Source organism: Prunus mume, linkage group LG6 (assembly GCF_029339155.1).
Source record: "Prunus mume cultivar Tortuosa linkage group LG6, ASM2933915v1, whole genome shotgun sequence".
NCBI classification, from domain to species: Eukaryota; Viridiplantae; Streptophyta; class Magnoliopsida; order Rosales; family Rosaceae; genus Prunus; species Prunus mume.
The window spans coordinates 8,757,875-8,776,990 of NC_142703.1; the positions used below are offsets into that span (position 1 = coordinate 8,757,875).

Genomic DNA, 19,116 nt, shown 5'->3' on the forward strand with positions numbered 1-19,116 from the left:
AATTTATATAATAGGGCAAGTAAATCTGCATGTCCCATACCATGCATTTTACCACCCATGACATTCCCAAATTCATATTCCCTTGTTGCTAGTCATCTTGTCTAAACCATTGATCTCTTAGCCCAAATCACCCAATCGACAATTATACCGCCAATATCCTATTCTATTGTGCACACGGGCTCGCATGAACTTGTGGTCCCTACAATAGTTAGAATCAACTACACAAAATCTATTTTTCTTTCTCATAACCCAAGTGTAATGAACTCCTTTACTCCAACAACCAATGATAAAGGGGACTTGAAGGCTATATTCACCTCTTCTCAACTATTCAGCCCAGCTAAGACTTCTCAACAAGAAAGACCCCTACACATATTTATAAATAAATATATTTATTTTTTGAAAAAAAGGGCATTGATAGAGAAGTGGGATATGCCTTTTCGGAATCAGAACACCAAGATCGGCACTAAGTGTTTCTGTATATATATATATATATATATTGTTTTCAAAGCCACTGTTAATAACAAATAACACATCATGCGCCTATCTGAAATATGATCTTCTGTTTTTTTATTTCTGGAAAGAGTAATGCATTCTATGCATGTGATTTCAATTCAAAATGCAGAGGTTCAGAAACTACATGGTTAGAGTAAGAGAAGTCATTATGCGAGCTTGTATTTAGATTTTTGAAGTAATTAAGAAGAATATTGTAGTTGCTAGAAAGCATGCGTTTTCTTGTAATTGAGCTTCCAAGGGTTGTTGATCTCCAATATTTTTAATTTCATTATGTAGTGATATACAATATTCTCCAAATAACATTATGTTGGAAGGTGGAAAAAATTAATGCTTCCAACTCTGACTTGAGCAAACTTAACACACAAATTATGAGACTCATTTCTCGTTAATTCACATGAGTCTTCATATTTTGTGGATATTGCTTTCTGACACATAAATTCACATTGTAGCCAGCCAAAGCCATCAAACGTTGTTCCATGCAGCTGGTTCTTGATCTTTGCCGGGGTTGGGTTTGGTGGAGTGAAGCATGAAGTTGCATGCTGCAACAGCGTCTGCAACTGTGAGATAAATCCATTCTTGACCTATGTTCTCAAGCAACTCTGACTTGTTCATCTTCTTCATCACCTCGCTTCCCGGGTTCGCCAGTACAAGCTAAACACAGAAATGGGAACAAAATTATAGAGTTATATAAACAGATGAAATAAAAATTTGGAAGGAAATATTTGATAAATTGAAAGATACTGTTGCAGATTTTTGTACCTGGAGCCCCCTTCTGTCAGCAAGCTTTTTGACCTCGTCAAACATGCTTATCCCACTTGTGTCTATGTTACCAACAGCTGCAAATTAAACCAGAAAACAAATTAATTTCAGGGTAAAAAATGTCACATTAATTTTCTTTATATATATATATATATATCTATTTGTTTCCCTTAATTACCAGTCATATCCAATATCACATATTGTAAGCTACTTTCCCCTGCAGATTTGATCCTATCTTCCTCATCATTTATCCACCTTGTAATCCTGAAAACAAGTAGGACTTTGGGTCAACTTTCAAATTATTATTTTTAAATTTGATTATAACATGCAAGAGTGTGTTCAGGTTTAATTAATTAGTACCTTTCTCTTAAGTAGTTGGTATTGGCAAAGTAAATGGGAGCATCAATCTCAAGTATGAGAATTCCAGGAACATTGCTTGCATTGGGATACTGCTCAACATTTCTGTAAACCATGGAATTCGGAAGGTTTCCTTGAACAAAAGTTCTTGGCCTTGCCACAAACAAAAGTACCCTGATCACAGATATTGCAACCTACACACAAGAAAAAAGAAATATTAGTTCTAATGCGTAATTTTAAGTTGTTAGATATAGTGCTACTGTCACACACAATAATGGTACGTACCGCTAAGACTAGTCCAATTTCAACGCTGCCAAAAACGACGCCGATATAGGCACTCATACAGACAACAAAGTCAAACTTGTCAACCTTCCAGAGGTGAATTGCGGCTTCATAGTCTATGATGCCGAGCATGGCGGATATTATAATAGCAGACAGCACAACCAGGGGAGTGTAATGGAACAGGGGAGTGAGGAACAACAATGTGAACATAACCGCAATTGCCATGACAACATTTGACATTGCCGTCTTGCATCCTGCATTGAAGTTAACTGCTGATCTGGAAAACGGCCCTGAAAATTGATGAAGAAATTTCGCTTAATTAGCAACATGAAATGAATCTAATTAAGATTAAACCCCTTAATTTAATTAGTATTAAATGTGTATGATGAGTGATTAACCTGTGGTGAGGTAGCAAGAAGTGCAAGAACCAACAATGTTCATCGTCCCAATGGCAATCATTTCTTTGTTCCCATCAATGTGGTAATTCTTGAACATGGAAAAGCTTCTCCCTACTGCTATTCCTTCCTGCACATAGCAATTAGTTGCAATACAACATGTTCATTATCGTGATCAACTGGCCTAATTAATATCAATAATTAAAGAATTATGTTAATTACTTACGGCGAGAGCTACGACTCCAGTAATGACGCCAGTTTTGAAAGCTGTTGTCAGATAAGGAGACACAAACACGAGGTCTCCAAAGGACATTGGATTAAGCCCCTTCTTCAGCTTTCCTATCTGAAAATATATACATCCACCAAAAAATTCAGGCATTAATTAGAAAAATTTGTCATTGGGTAAAAAATAAAATACAAAATACAAAAAGCTTTTATAAATTAAATGGAAAAGATATTGACAATGACCAATCAACCAGAAGTGTCTCTGATGCCATGGGAGAGAGGACAAATACAGCAAACTTTAGGGGCCCACACAATTTCTACCCAATTCTATTATTGGTGGGGGCTCAATAATGTAGACAGAGTGCTTAAACAAATATTTATGGGGTGGCCCAAGACTAGTTTTTGCCAAAGGCCTCTCTAACCACATGGGAGATGGACCTGCTACTTTTATGGTGGTCCAATCTGTTCCTACTGCGTTCTCCTCTCTAGGCCACTGGTTGGTGATCACAGACTCCTCGTTTTTTTTCTTCTTCTAATTTTGTCATGGTTGTGTTGAGTACCGTCCAGTTAAAATATGTAACACATGGTAGGTTTTGACGTATACCAATTGTAACATGCTAGGAAAGCCGGTACTAGTGTTTTTCTCTTGAGTGTTTTGTTCTGTCTATTTCTCTCGTCACTTGATAATCTAATTGCATAATGAGAAAAATAAATAAATGAGTTCTAAAATAGGAGTGCTCACCACTTGAACGCCATGTTTCTCAGCATGGGTGAGATAAACCAGAACGCTTCCCAATATGACTGACGTGAGAGGTGCCATGGCAGATATCCAAAAGAACCTGGGTTTTTTCTTGCTCTGCAAAACATGTTGCCCAACATAAAGACAAAGAAACTGTATCAGCCACATTAGCATTTTAAAGTTCACCTTTCTTTCTTACATAAACAAAACCAGAGAGGCCAGGCCTATAGTCAAAACAATGCTTAATATATTGGCAGCCATGGATTAATTAAGTTTTATTAATTAATCCTACTATTATTTTACAGAAATGCTGGTCCACATTTATATACTACATTATGTACACCTTTTTAATAGAAGTGGACTCTATTATTTTACTGGGCCCACCTCTATTAGAGAGGTGGTATACAAAGTAGTATGCAAATGTAGTAAGAGCATTGCTCATTATTTTAACGAGGTGCATGCAGCTTGGCCGGAGTCAATAATCTTTGAGAGTTTATGTTACTTAATTTGAAGTGGGAGTAGGTTCTAGTTGAAAATGAAACGAGAATTTTGATCTAACAAAAGGGAAGTTTAAAAAAGGAAGTTGGTTGGTCCCAACCCATGGAAAATAGAGGGGTCTACAAAGTCGGATGCTAAGTAGTTTCTTGAAACTTTTTTTGACTAATTGGAACTTTATTTCTATTAAACCATCTTTCCAATTCTCTGTTATATTTTTAAATTGCTGGGCGATCACATCAGGCATATACTTGCGTGACAGATTGATGGATTAAAGAAATAAGTATCTGAAATTAATATAATAAACAAGGGAAATTAAAGATATGGGTTCGATATTCACTTACAAAGTATCTGGTGACGAGGAGAAATAAGAGAAATACGCATCCCAATACTCCGCTTTCCCATCTCCACTGCAACCAAGAACCATCAATCATTGTTAGAAGGAATTATAAAACTCAAACCCACTTAAGCAATAAAATTCTATCCAAATAATATTCAAACTTTCTTGCTTAATTAAATTCTTCCATAGCCTTCGTCAAATAAAAACAAACACTTTAGGTTTTAGAAAATGACCCCTCAACTTTCTTCTTTTTCTTTTAATTTAAAAAGATATTCATACCACAACGCTATTACGTGTCAAATTCTTTCATGATCATATATACGTGTGTGAACATATAATGCATGTAATTAACAACCGTTTAGGGTTGCATATGTATGCAATAATAATTTTTTTCCCCAAAACATGACTTGATTACTTAAATTAAACATAAAGGAAAGGCAGTTTTGATGTATTAATTGTGATGGATTGAGCTGTTTTGATGATTCAGACCAAAAAAAAAAAAGGAAAAAAAAGAGCTGTTTGATTAATTTTGTGTGGCCGAGAAATGGGAGGAAAGGTACAAGACAATCAACCTCATGTGTTTGGCTGAAGACAGAACGCATAACTGACACAACGTCGGTGGCATTGGTGAAATGGTCAAGCCCAAGAATCCCTTTTAGCTGCTGCAGGCACACCACCGTGGCTGCCCCTGCCATGAACCCTACTATCGTTGCATGTGATAGAAAATCCACGATAAAACCCAGCCTGCAATATCCAATCCATCAATCATATACATATCTGTATATATTCGTTCATGCAAAACACATAACAATACCAAATGCGGGTAGGTCAGTCAATAAAGACAAGTGTGTCCGCCGCTTTAAAGATAAGTTCAAACCTCCTTCTCGTATATTAAAATAATTTTAAAAATATAACAAAAGTGAAAAAAACACTCTTTAAATCAAATTTAATTTATATCCTTGTATCCTTATTATCCAAGTGTGGTTTTTTTAAAATTTTAAAAAAAAAATTTACAAATCTGTGAAGCTGGGTGTGGATCAATCAGTGTCTGCAGATTCTTGAAAACAGTGAGCGATCGAATCTCATTAGTCTAATTATTGAACAGGAAAAAGTTAAATTGTGCTAAAAGACGAAAATTCCAGAGAGCAAGTACAAAATGTTTACCTTTTCTATATCAATTTGAGCTAATTTGTCTTATTGTTCCCACTACATAAATCTATTAAGTTGTCTAATTAGCTAATTACTGCACTAAACCTACCATAACAGATATTTATGGTAGGAAAATATAAGAAAACTACTGACCTCAAGAAGCCCAAGGAAGCTTGGAAAACTCCAGCGAAGAGGGTTGCTGTGAAAGCCAGGTGAAGGTAAAGGGTAGGGTTCTCCATAGCATTGACCTCAGCCCCCAGCATTGAAGCTATGAGAAGTGAAGCCACAGCCACTGTCCCCACAGCCAAATCTCTTGAGCTCCCCATCATGGCATAAACCAATGGTGGAATAAAGCTTGAATCTGCATTAAAATATTTATATTATTTATAATTACGAAGTTTATAATAACTGATCACAACCCAACTCTCACATGCAACATGTATCCTATAAATATTAATTTATTTTCAAGTGCATAAATGCCGATGACAAACTGAAAGCGGGAACAGAGAAATGAAGAAGAAGAAACTATAGAATTGTACAAGTGCTACTCACACAGGCCAAGAATTGGTGGCAAGTTTGCAAGCTTGGCATAGCTAATCCCCTGAGGGATTGAGAGGCTGGCGATGGTGATGCCGGAGATGAGATCGGATTTCAAGAAGTCAAGCGTGTAGCGAGGCCCCCATTCAAATATTGGAAAGAAGTATTGAAGGCCAAGAACAAGTTTTCTTGAAGCTGGCTGGTTCTTGAACTGCCTCAAAGGGTCATCGGGGAAGAAGGTCTCTTTGAGAGAGTTTTTCAGGGTTTTGACGAAGGGTTGTGGTGGAGGGATTGCAACTCGGTGAGGAGACTCGCCCTCCACATTTGTTGAAGGGTACACATAATCAGCGGTACCCATGAAAAGAAAATAAAAAAAGGCTAGCTAGCTAGGAAAAGGTGGTACAATTAGAAATACAAGAGGTACAAAAGTTGGGATGTTGTGCACCGATTTGGAAATGCTAAGGAGGAGGAAGAAGAGAGAGAGAGTTTTGGAGGAGGTGGGTGAGAAATTATTAAGGAGGAGGAAGAAGAGAGAGAGAGAGGTGGGTGAGAAATTAAGGAGGAGGAAGAAGAGAGAGAGCAGCTGAGACTCAGAGAAGTGTGTGATTGCTTATGGCAATTTATATAAGTGGAGAGGACGGTGTGATAGTGTTGTGTGGAATTTTTCTTTTCTTTTTTTCTCCAGAGAGTGCGTGTTGGGGCCCACTTATATTAGTGATCATAGAGGGACACGTCAGAGCAGGATTTTCAAATTTGTTAGCTGCATCGAATGCCTCGTGCTCTAATTTGTTCACTTGCGTTGTGTTCTCCTCCCCTGCACGATGAGCAGGAGGCAAAATCCAGGAAGCTCACGTATATTATATAGATATAATTTTATTTTATTTTTTTTAATTCTCAAAGGATGCAGATATATATTATGCATGGCTGCACAACTTCATATTTGCCAGTGCCACCGTGGCATGATTAGGCTTTAACACGTGTAAGTCTATTAGTTTTTGGCGGTTCAAGTTTGCTGGTAATTTGGCATGCATCAGTTTAGGTTTTTCTTTGATTATTTAGGTCCTAACTCCTAAAAATTGAATGAAGTGGATTTAATTTCATGACGTGTTCAGAAGGTCTGATTGGATTTGTGAGTAGTTAGTTTCAAATTCAAATCAATGTGCCTAACATTTTTGCTTGGCATTCTCATATGCGGTATTCGTTGTGTATAGATCAATCAAATAATCAAAGTCGGCGACCAGAGGAAATCATACTCTTTTTGTTTTTTGTTTGGGCCGAAGGAGGAAATCATTGTCAATATGCTTACTTTGATAATTACCCTTTGCCGCTATGCTTACGTCTGATCTTAATTTGTTTTGTAAGTAATTGCATATGTCACGTTACACTACCATTTTCTCATTTCCAATTATCCTCTTGTATTACAAAAATAAGACTCCTCTTAACGACAAAATTATAATAATTTTTAAGAGACGTGAGTTAAACTAGTTGGTCATGCCCTTCACTTAAATTCCCTTTTTTTGTAAATTATATTAATTATCGTTTGTATCAAAAATAGGATTTGTTGAGTGTGTGGACCCACTTTACCAATTTGACCAAAAAGAGGTCGGTTTTTCTCTTTCACACAAATGTAATCGATCAACCAAAAATAGCGGGTCAAATTTGAAACACGCTTCAGCGTGTGATGATCCACGTAATGCATAACAACTGTTGCTTTTTCACGGCCTATTTTGACGTCTCACTGCTGATGTGTAACAACAAACGCCAAAGGACTGTCCACCAATCCAAGTTTTCAACCTCTGGTCTTGAAAATGACCAATTACTGTACAACAATCTACGTCAACATTTTAACTCGTATGTTGTCCCTTGATCCGAGGGTATTTATGTCATATCCTGACCCTTAATTCGAGAACATCCCGTGAATGGAGTAATTGTCTGTATTTAGAAACCGATCACTAAAATAAAAGCAACTAGCCCGTTTGAGGACAGAGAGTCACAAACTCAAACACAACCTAATTAATTAATTAATTAATTATTAAGGAGAGGGTTAGGAATGAATGAGGTTAATGATATCCCATAATAATAATAATTATGAGCATGTATATATAAAAACATGATAATTTGACCATATATACTTTAGAGCACATTCAAAGGAGATGTCAAGTACCAAACATCAAATTTAAATTTGATAACTCATGTAGCAATTTGACAATTACACAGTTTTACTCCACTTGATATGTCAAATTAAATTATTATTTTATTACATTCCAGTGTTCATTTAAGATAGGAAATAAATTGGAAAGAGAAAGAAGGAAAAAATTTGTAACAGTCAAATCATTTAAGATAAAGAAAAAAAATAATGAATGAAAGTAACAGTCAGTTGTCTTTAAAAAACAATAAAACATTCATTTGACATCTTGCTTTTGGAATGTCAAAAGTAACGGCTGAACCTCTAACATTCATTCCACATCAGCTTTGACCATTTGGTTGGAGTGATGTGAAATGCTATTTCTAGCCGTTAAATATATATGTGACACTTTTGATATATCGGTTGGAGATGCTCTTATATACAGATTTACCATTTTCTGCCGTTGCACTGCGAATTTGTATTGTAGGTCTGAGTGCATGTGTTTCTGGTTGCTTTGGATCGGGAATTTAGTCATTATTTGGGCTGTGCGTGATTCTCTGCAAATCAATTCAACATTTTATTGTGTTTAGTAATTGGAGAAGATTTACCCATATTCGACACATAATTACTTTGTATTTTTGTTTGTTCATCAATAATATACTATCACCTTTTTTTTTCTAAAAAAAAAAAAAACAAAGATTTAGAATGTAGAGTTTATGCATATATGCCGCGAGGTTTATATTCCATAAGACAAAGTAGGACAACTAATTAAGGTTATCTAAAGACTTTTGTTCTCGTCTCAAAATAATATAAGCCTATCTGTCTCCAATACAATAATTTCGTGTGAATAATTGAAGAGGATAAGCTTAACCAATAAATAAAAAACAATTAAGAAGAGGAATATATATATAGCTTATAATTTGTTGAGCTTTATGGGAATATATTGAAACTAGCTTGTCAATGTTGAGTTATTTATTTATTCATTTTTTTAAAAACAAGCAAGAGATCAATGATTTAGTAACAACTGGAAATTTTATATAATTTTTTTCTAAAATTGAGCGGGTTGAGGAATCACCAAATATTATTAAGGACATTTTAATTAATAATCGGGATAAGGCGCCAAATCCTGCCTTTTTTCCTATTGATGATTAATAACACCTTCCATAGCATCGTCGAGATTAATTCTCCCAAAAAAAAAACAATTTATGTTATGATGTGGTGTGTGCTTGTCTCTCTGCGTTGACATTTCGACCGCCCAGTCCAACTGGTCGTAGAGGAACTTATTTATGCACGCGCACTGGTTGTTCATCACGTTTTTGCATGCCATTATATATTTGGCATCAAGATTCAAATTTATATATCTAAGGGGGGTTTCTAATTATAATTACTAATCATGTTTAACACATGCGTATGTCTGGTATTAATCCTGAAAGTTCGGAGTTATTCTGAACATATATTTATTTGCAACAGGCCAAATGCAGAGTCCAGATTATAAAACATAGATCATGCATGCACATTACCTAAAACAAGAAATTATAAACATTTCACGCAGGAAATGTGCCTAGTTATTTATTGAATAAATTTATGTAAGAAAGTTGTTAAGAGCATCCACAATGGGCTCCCTAAACCACATCCTTATAATTTTTTTAAGAAGGAATGATAAAAATGCAACTCCAACCACGCTCCCCATCCACCTCATAAACTAAGGAGTCTTCTAGGAGCTCCTAAATCTGAGAAAAGAGAAAGAACTTTTATTGGCTCCTTATAATTTAATGCTGCTTTATTTAATGAGTATTTCAAACCTTTATTTAATGCTAACTATTTTTTTATTTTATTTTATAATAGAGATTGACCAATCAAAAAAGAGTTATAGCATTTATGACTCTCAAAATTAGGGAGTATGGTTGAAGTTGAATTTTTTTAGAGAGCTCATAAAATAGCTTTATTATATTTTTAGCCAAATTTTAGGTAAGAAATAGAGAGCGTCATTGTGGATGCTCTAAGGCTTGTCAATAATCTTGAATATGTGATAAGTGAGATATGTATAAATACTGAAGACCGAATTTTTTTTTGAGAATCTCGAAGGAATGAGAGGAAGATTAGAAATAATGCTAAATGTGCTAATTAAATTTCTAAAGTTGACATTTTGCTGACGAGTTCAATTGTTAAGTAGTATTATTATTTTGTTAAAACTCTATTTGTCATTGCTGGGAATCGAATCCAAGATCCCACTTGCATAAAATAATTTATGTTTAATTTGCTTGATCAGAAAGCTTCTGCTCAGAAAAACCCTGCTCAAGTTACAACCTTCCTGGACAAAAACCTCACCCATGGCCTCCATATGGAAATTTCTATAATCCTTCCTTAATTAATTGGTTTTAATAATTTATTTCGCTTTCAATATGCATAATTGTCAACTACAGTCTGCTGCATATGTCTTTTTCTAATTCCAATTTTGGTGCTAACTACAAGTTTAGGTTAATTTTCATTGCATGCGCACCTTACGAATAGATTAATTATTTTTATTAACTTTCTGCTCTTGTTGCTTGAATTTAATAATAGTTTTTTTTTACCCCACTTAACCTTAATCATGCCATGCTGAAGTAATTTATGATTTTGGTGATGAATATTAAATCCTAATATTTATATTGGTGCAATGAACAATCATGCCAAATATCCATGATTTCAGTAAAGGGACACAATAATTGAAGGCAAATTAATGCTCAATTACCATACCAGTTAATGCGAACTAATTAAGCACCAAAGTAAGTAATAATTGTTGTTTGTTTCATAGATAGTGGATGTTTGCCTCCAAAGAGGCTAAAAAAAATCCAGAATGCCATTCCCTCTCTTAAAAGCTTGACTTGCTAGAATAGCCATATGTACTAGTATAGCGATAGGGTTGAGTGGTTTGAAGAACCACCTGATGTTATTTCTGATTTACTTATTGTGGATGCTTGTACTCAGGTCAGGTATTAAGCCCCTCTATATTTCTTTTGATCAATACAGTTCTCCTCGTGCCGTCGAGGTTCTTGAAAAAAAAAAGGAAAAAAAAAAGAAGCTTGCTTGCTTGCTTACTTTGAGTTTTTGTGGTAGCCAGCTAGGTCTTTTTTTTCTACTTTGTGGCTCTGGTGTATTTTGCTTTACAAAACCAAAATCAATATAAGTATGCAGATCAACCCCCATAACTTGTAGGATTATATCAATACAATTCCAAGGTTTAACTGGTGTAAAAAGGTTTTGAGTTGTGACCAAATTAAAAATAACTTGAGGGGTTCCATAATATATATATATATATATATATATATATGCAAGCTATATATAGCTAAGCCTTTGATAGGTTGATTGAAATGTGTAGATATGGGGCAGCTGTCTTAGCAACAATGGAAGTTCGTGCAAATTTTCTCCTTCTCAAAAAGCAACAGTTTGCTCCTGTCCAATGCAGATTGACGAAGAAAGTGTATACAGAAAAATTGAAGTTCGTGTCCCCAGCTGATGAGTTAAATAAAGTGCTACATTGTGATGAATCATATTCATCTAGTAAACCAACTCTTTCCTTATTTGTTGAGTAATAATCCCAACTGATAAGACTTACTAATATTTCATTAGGATCACTCATTTTGCTTTGATGAATGCAGGAATATACTTTGAATTAATTTGATCTTTATCTGCATTATCGATTGACTTCAATCTGCATTATTGATTGACTTCAATCAGAATTTGTGGCCTAGAGTTTCCAATAAAAGAAAAGAGAGCATGATAATGTCTTTAGAGGGAGCAGAATTGGTGGCTACAGATTTCTAAAATATTTTCAACCTGAATTATGGTACAAATCTTGCTGTTCTGCGGACTCTGCAGACACAGGCGCTGTTTCCACAAACCACTATGCTATATAATTGAGGAGCAACAGGACATGTGAAAGATGACCCCCCCCCCCACCATTCCAATGTGGGAGCACTGTTTCTTTGCACCACAATTGTTTATTGATAGTTAAAGGTATTCTGGTTGGTATGTGGTTGTTGAGATCATTGCAAATGCATGTTGCAAAGAGCATTGTATTTGTGCCTTACATTGAACCCTTTGTCTTAGTTTGTTTTAGCCAAGTATGTGGGAACAAAGGGGATAGGCCCCCCCACAACCCCAGAGAACGTATATTACCTTGGTGGGGTAACCCCATTTCAAATGCTTGGGGTGGAAGACTTGCTGCCAAATTGCCAGTTATAGAAAGCAAAGAGCAAGCAGAGTCTATAGTCCACTGGCAAAAGTTGACAAGGAAATGGTTCCAATGCTGTCCTTAATTTCTTCAACTTCATGGAGATCATAAAACAGAAGAAGAGTGAAAGTAGAAAGCTCTGCTAGATGAGAAAAAAACAAATTAATATCTGTTCATGAATGTTAGGTTGTCCACTCCCAGAATATACTTTTAAAAATGGACTTATATTCTGAAGAAGATGGGTTTCCTTTCCTTTGTTGTTCTCACTCTAGTGATGCTGTCCTCTATCAATTATCAAATAGTTTTTCTTATATTATGAGCATCTCTTCCTCCATGCATTTTCCTTACAAAACACCTAAGGCCTTATCAGAGATTCTCTTTTCAGCTATATTAGGCCCATCCACATATCATGCTACTTTTTTCTGAAAAGTGTATATTTCTTGATCCAATTACTTTTTCTATAAAGAAAATAAATTAAGGGATATATACCGTATGTGAGTATAAAGTACGTAAACTATATAGAATGAATCCAGAATATATTTAGTTTTTCTCTCATCCGGACGTCCGAATGTTATTATATATATATATATAGATATAAATATATCCATTAAATAAATGAGCAAGAGCATGAGCTGAATGTTACAATGTTATAATCCCCTTGACATATCATGGAGGCAGACAAAAGATAATGTGCAAGATCGGATCAAGAAGAATCATACAGAATAAAGGATACGAAAGATATATGCAAGAAAAACGATGCCATCGATGAACATATTTTTATAGTAGCAAAGTTAAAGTGAAAGAAACTACCACTCTGCTGCTTGTCTCTTGTCATTCTCCAAACTTCTCTTCCCATGCTTTTGAAAGTTGAAATTAAAAAAATTTCCAGGGAAACACACACACCATTTGTGACTCGTTGTGCGTGAGATTCAGGCTAGCTACGCTAACCCACCATACTTGCGACTGTTAGAGCATCCTAAGCGACATATAGTGTGCACAAAACGTGGGGCGGGCGGGTGGTCCAGATTCGGAGATATGCTAATGGATCTTTGTGGACAGAGGCGTTGATTGTATTATAAGCACCCCCTTAACCTCTACTTTTAGAGCCATTTCATATATCTCTGCAACATTTGAAGATTGACCCTACCTTAAAAACTTATTGCTGCACTGCACGGCAACCTTCACAAAAGCATCATGGATTAGACAGAGATGGGTCTCCAAAATCCAATCGAAAGTCTCCATCCATGCCTGATATTGGTCTATATAGTGTGGCTCTTGCAAGCTGGCCTTGCAAAGTGCATGCGCTCAGACATGATGAGTGACTGTTTCTGTCTGGTCTAAATTAACAAGAAGAAACAAATCAAACACAACAAAAACAAAGTTTCTTATCTTCCAATGAAGCCTCTTTGGCCCATTTGATTATTCACATGTATATGTTTGTATTGATCTTGATACAGTCAATTAAATAAAGATTTGGGGTTAGTGGAGAGTTGTTAAATGGGCATGTTCATGTGGTGGAAGTAGTTGGAATGTTCAATAAATGGGCTTTCTGCTCAGGCCTAGACACTTGTGTAGGCATCTCCATAACAACAATTGCTCAAGCAAAAATGTATTGAAAGGTTGGTGGTGACATTTCCAAACCACCTTATATATAAGTTTAAGGCAAAATGTCACTTCTGATGTTTATAATTTGTGGCATTTTTTATTTTTGTCCTTATAATTTCAATTATGACAATTTGACCTATGTAGTTTGATATCCCTCACAATTCAGGACACATATTCTCGTCAGATTTAGTGACGAAGAAAGCACGTGTCACTGACGTAGAGAGGTATTTTAGACAGAATTGAGAGGAATTTGACAGAATTTATAACGTGTCCTTGAATTGCGAGATATTTAAAATTAGATGGATAAAATTGACAAATTAAAACTACGGGGAAAAAAATGAGGCCCACTCACCAACTCCAGTTTCCCAAAAAGCCCACCAAGCCCCTTAGATCTGTAATTTGAAACTCAATAGCCCAAGCAGCAAAAAGGCACACCAAGCATGCCTCCGCCAAATTTGAAATTCAGAAAAAAGCGTAAAGAAAAAGGCAGGAAAGTCCGTTTCCGTTTTGGGTCAAAAGAGGGAAGTCTGTTTGAACGACAGGGATGGAGACTGAAGTACGTATGAGTATGAATTGATGAAAGCGTAGAGAAGTGGAGCCCTTTTTGGCTCTTTCCCAATTTCAATTCCTTCCTCGCCCGTGCAGTGTGGTCCCTTCTGGATTTTCAGTCCTCCTCAAGAATCTTTTCCAATCCAAAAACAAACTCTCTCTCTCTCTCTCTCTCTCTGCAAATTTTGAACTTGAATTCTTCTGAGCTTGCTTTCTTTTTAATTCTTTTGCCGCTCACCCTCTCACTCTCTCTGATGGATGGATAATATTAGGAAATTAAGAAATTAGGAGAAGTAGGTGTAGAGCTTTTATCATAATTTCCTAATTTTGTCCTCATATTTTAAGTAAGTATATTACTATTTCTAACGTTTTAAAGGTTTAGTTTTCTGTTTTTATAACTAGTTGAAGTTTTAAGCCAAGAAAGAAAAAGCTGGAGTTTACTTGTTCTTCGATTTCCTTAGGGCTGTTTTGCTTGTTCTTGATTCTTGGTACATTTTTTTTTAATTTCATGTTGTTCTTGCTCTTACTTTCTGCTACAATTTCTGATATGCATTCATTCTCTTTGTTGGTTTTATCTTCCTTACTTCCCATAAATTCATGCACATGTTCATATTGAATAGTGAGTGTTCGGATTTAGATCAGTTGAAAATATATTTGAATTTAATTCAATCCTTAATTAAGCTCAATGGTTTGATTTGGTAGGGTTTACCTTGTATTAATTCCTTATTTAAACTCACTGGGTTGATTTGGTTGGATTCACTACCTTATTGATCAAACTCTGCTTCATGATTTTTACTAATTACTAACTCCCTAGGACCTCATGCTTGTTTGTATGCTTGTTGGCACATGTGTTTCCTTTCTGAGGCTTGTGATAAAGGTTGAGTCTTGTATGGTTTTTTGAGCATGTGTTTGTAACATCCTTCATGAGCTGTATGGTTTTTGATTTCTTTCTAGGAGTGAAAGTCTTTCACAAACACTGAAGAGGGAGAGTGATACAAGTGTAAGATGGAGCAGTACGAAGTTCTAGAGCAGATTGGGAAAGGTTCTTTTGGTTCTGCTCTTCTCGTGAGGCATAAGCATGAAAAGAAGAAGTGAGTCCCCTTTCAATTTTAATATTCATTTGAGTCTGAGAGATAAAGTTGATTATTCATTCATACATACATGCATAGGTATGTCTTGAAGAAGATCCGTCTTGCTCGTCAAACTGATAGAACCCGCAGATCTGCTCACCAGGAGGTCAGTGTTTTTCTTTTCTTTTTTGGGTTTAAAACTAAATCCATGAGCACATGCTAAGAGTAGAGTAATACTTGAATGATGGAGGTACCAATTTGGGTTTTAAATGGCTGTCTTGGTTCGTTGTGATGCAGATGGAGCTTATTTCCACGGTACAGAATCCATTTATTGTGGAGTACAAAGATTCATGGGTTGAACGGGTCAGTATGATAACTTTTGTTTCTAATGCCCTCATGAGTTACTAGGAATTCATGTTCGTTATAATTCTTCAGTTCTGCAATTGATGCTTCAATGCCTTCGTTTCAGGGTTGCTTTGTGTGCATTGTTATAGGGTATTGTGAAGGAGGAGACATGTGAGTTTTGCTTCTTGGTCAAATCCCTTCATAACTAGTGTAGGAATTATTTGAATTTTCCTTGTTTTTGCTGCTTTTCTGATCATTTCATGTCAATGCCTGTTGCTGTACAGGGCAGAAGCTGTAAAAAAGGCCCATGGTGTTCATTTTCCAGAAGAGGTTCTTATTTTTGCAGCGAACTTTCCACTTGGTTTTATAAAATCTCAAACAATTGTGTGCTAGATATTTAATCAAACTCTGATAATTTATGTTTCTTGCTTGAAAATTGGAAATGCACAGAAACTTTGTACATGGTTAGTTCAACTCTTGATGGCCCTTGATTACTTGCATGCCAACCATATTCTTCACCGTGATGTAAAGGTCAGTGGCAAGTTGAGGGAGAGATTTGTTTAGGGCTACATGTTTGAAATTGCAGAATTTGCTCTAACTGTGTTCCTTTGCTTCAGTGTTCAAATATATTTTTGACAAAAGATCAAGACATACGTCTAGGTAAGTTATTGTTCTTTTTGTATCCTTGATGCTGATTGGCATTCCAAGTTTGTTTACACATTGTTCAGTTAGTCGTTGGAAATTGTCTCTTATAGTTACATGATAATACATGCAGGTGATTTTGGTCTCGCCAAAATGTTAACTTCTGACGATCTAGCTTCCTCTGTAAGTGGTTCACCTGATAAAGGCAATCTTAAATTTTACACACTGGCTCATGCATGACCAAGATGTTCTGCTCCATGTACAGGTTGTGGGAACTCCGAGTTATATGTGCCCTGAGCTTCTTGCCGATATACCGTATGGTTCTAAGTCAGATATTTGGTCTTTAGGTAAGTTTTCCCTTTCATTAGCATCTCCTTGACTTAATCAGCATGTTCATCTCCCCCCTCCCTGCCTGCCAGTCCTTTTTTGTTGTTTTTTTTGGCTTTTAAGCCGCATACACATTAAATACAATGCTTATTCCAGGGTGCTGTATATATGAAATGGCTGCTCACAGGCCTGCATTTAAAGCCTTTGTAAGTTTGCGGATTTTCATTTAGTATGAATTTTGTATTACCTCTTTGCCCCATTTCTGCAATTAACAACAATCATAAGGCTTGAGGAGTTGATTTTTTCCTAGATAACTTATAAAATTTGTTCTGACTACAGGATATACAATCTCTGATTAACAAAATAAACAAGTCAATAGTGGCTCCGCTTCCAACATTGTACTCTGGTGCATTGTGAGTTTATTTCTCTCTTCATGTGCCCTTGGTCTCAAATTTTTTTGGTGATTGTAATTTCATATATGTGGTTTAGACATGCCAGTGGAAATTTAGTGGGTTTTTATTTATTTATTTCTTTAAAATATGATAAATTAATGGAAGGTGCTTCCGTTACCCAAATATTTGTATGTATGCAATGAAAGGTGTTTCCCTGATATGTTCTCTGTTTTCTTCCTTTGCAGTCGAGGTCTTATTAAAAGCATGCTGCGGAAGAACCCAGAACTTAGGCCAAGTGTAAGTTCTATTTATCAATTTTTTTTACTACACTTTCTTTTATCAATGCCTGCGTGTATTACCATGTCATTGATGATTAAGTCTGAGTATGTGTCTGACTCCATCTAAGTCACATAAATTTATGTTTGTTGAGTTACACAGACTTGTTTATAACCTAGATTAAGGCCCAAAATCAAGTCCATGTTGCCATTGTGGGCATGGCCTGTGTATAACTACAAATTGTTTTGGTGCTGCTGCATGTTGATAGAAATAATATTCGATCTCTGTGCATTTGTTCACAAACTTATCCATGTTTTGTCAGGCTGCAGAGGTGCTTGGTCATCCCCATCTTCGACCTTATGTGCTTAAGATTCATCAAAAATTGAATAGTCCTCGACGGAATACTTTCCCAGTTGACTGGTCTCAGTCCAGTTATATAACGAAAACAAGATTCATGGAGCCAGAAGCTATTCCTGTACATACTTTCAGAGAGAAAAGGCGTTCATACAGCAATGACAGGACCTTAAATCCTAGTATTTCTGGAACCGAACAAGACTCCCCATGTTCTAGCCTGGGGGTGCAGGAATTTCCAAGTTGTTTAAATCATAAGTTCACTGAAGTATCTATTGGAAGTGCCCATGAAGATTATGGTATCAAAAAGTCAGTGGCGACGAAGTTCACCGTTGTTAATACTCCGAGATCGACACCAGCAAAAGTTTCTGCTAATCCTAGGAGACAGATTACGCAGTCGAAAATTTCTCACGTCAGCTCAAAACGTGATTCAGTAAGTTCATACTGAAGTGGCTAACAATTCAGTGAGATTATTTATTCTTTTGGCAACTTCGTGGGGAAGAATTGTGTAGGTTGCTGATTAATTGACCCTTATTCTTATGATTGCAGCTTCCGGTGTCACATTCTCCAGCCAGAAAATCTTCCCAGTCAACACGAAGAGCTTCTCTTCCATTCTCAACTAGAGCTGCAGCTGTGCAAACCCCATATAGAGCCCATGTAGGTCCCTTGGGAAGCTTGGAGTCCCCAGATGTTTCTGTGAATGCCCCACGAATTGATAAGATGGCTGAATTCCCCTTAGCCTCTTCTGAAGACCCACTCATTCCTGTCCGTAGAATTTCATCAACATCAGCACAATGCTTCTCTACTACTACCCCAGGCAGCATCAACCGCTCCATCACAAAAGACAAGTGCATGGTCCAAGTTGTTGACAGAACCGTTGCCAAGTCCAGTTTGATTGATGTCAGCAATGGAGCTGCTCGAAATGGCAGCGAGTCCTCTGATCAAAATACTGCCACTGGTGTTTCGAGCCATTCATCTTCCGAGTCACGACAGCAGCGGTTTGACACCTCATCGTTCCAGCAACGCGCAGAGGCATTGGAAGGGTTGCTTGAGTTCAGTGCACGTCTTCTACAACAGGAAAGGTTCGAAGAGCTTGGGGTGCTGTTGAAGCCATTCGGACCTGAGAAGGTTTCTCCCAGGGAAACTGCCATTTGGTTGACCAAGAGCTTCAAAGAGACTGCAACCTAGTCCCAAAATCTCACACTATGATTGCTTCAACTTGTAAATTCTCCGTCTTTGATTTCTGGAATTCGAAAACATAAAGAGTAGCTGGTTAAACCTTCATGCTGAAGGTGGCATCGAAAGTGTTTAAAGTGAGTGGAATTGTAAAATATAAACTAAAACAGTTTTGAATGGTTTTTGGTTGTGACTTTTGATGGTTCTTTTTCTTCTTTTCTTCACCTATTTTTCAATCTCTCTGATCTTTCATC

General features: G+C 36.4%; 2 protein-coding genes across 4 annotated transcripts; one reads left to right on the top strand and one right to left on the bottom strand.

Moving 5' to 3' along the window:
* Positions 1–712: 712 nt before the first annotated feature.
* On the bottom strand, positions 713–6,384 carry LOC103334206 (sulfate transporter 3.1). The gene is made up of 12 exons (XM_008237151.3): positions 5,807–6,384; positions 5,408–5,615; positions 4,678–4,849; positions 4,110–4,175; positions 3,274–3,387; positions 2,533–2,649; positions 2,310–2,436; positions 1,915–2,201; positions 1,633–1,823; positions 1,451–1,536; positions 1,273–1,349; positions 713–1,164 (listed from the first exon to the last, which is right to left on the bottom strand). The coding sequence occupies exons 1-12, from the start codon at positions 6,147–6,149 to the stop codon at positions 976–978; spliced, it is 1,977 nt and encodes a 658-aa protein (XP_008235373.1). The 5' UTR covers positions 6,150–6,384; the 3' UTR covers positions 713–975.
* A 7,856-nt stretch (positions 6,385–14,240) lies between these two features.
* LOC103334205 (serine/threonine-protein kinase Nek2) lies at positions 14,241–19,086 on the top strand. 3 transcript variants are annotated; one of them, XM_008237149.3, is made up of 15 exons: positions 14,241–14,627; positions 15,238–15,374; positions 15,453–15,519; positions 15,651–15,716; positions 15,823–15,869; positions 15,983–16,028; positions 16,149–16,229; positions 16,316–16,358; positions 16,474–16,523; positions 16,606–16,687; positions 16,824–16,873; positions 17,007–17,080; positions 17,305–17,356; positions 17,658–18,119; positions 18,236–19,086. In XM_008237149.3, exons 2-15 carry the CDS (start codon positions 15,289–15,291, stop codon positions 18,872–18,874), a joined length of 1,845 nt encoding a protein of 614 aa, XP_008235371.2. In that variant the 5' UTR covers positions 14,241–14,627; positions 15,238–15,288; the 3' UTR covers positions 18,875–19,086. The 3 variants fall into 3 exon arrangements, with proteins under 3 accessions (XP_008235371.2, XP_088910279.1, XP_088910280.1); XM_089054153.1 differs by lacking the exon at positions 14,241–14,627 and adding an exon at positions 14,668–14,771; XM_089054154.1 differs by lacking the exon at positions 14,241–14,627 and having other exon boundaries at positions 15,162–15,374.
* Positions 19,087–19,116: the final 30 nt, after the last annotated feature.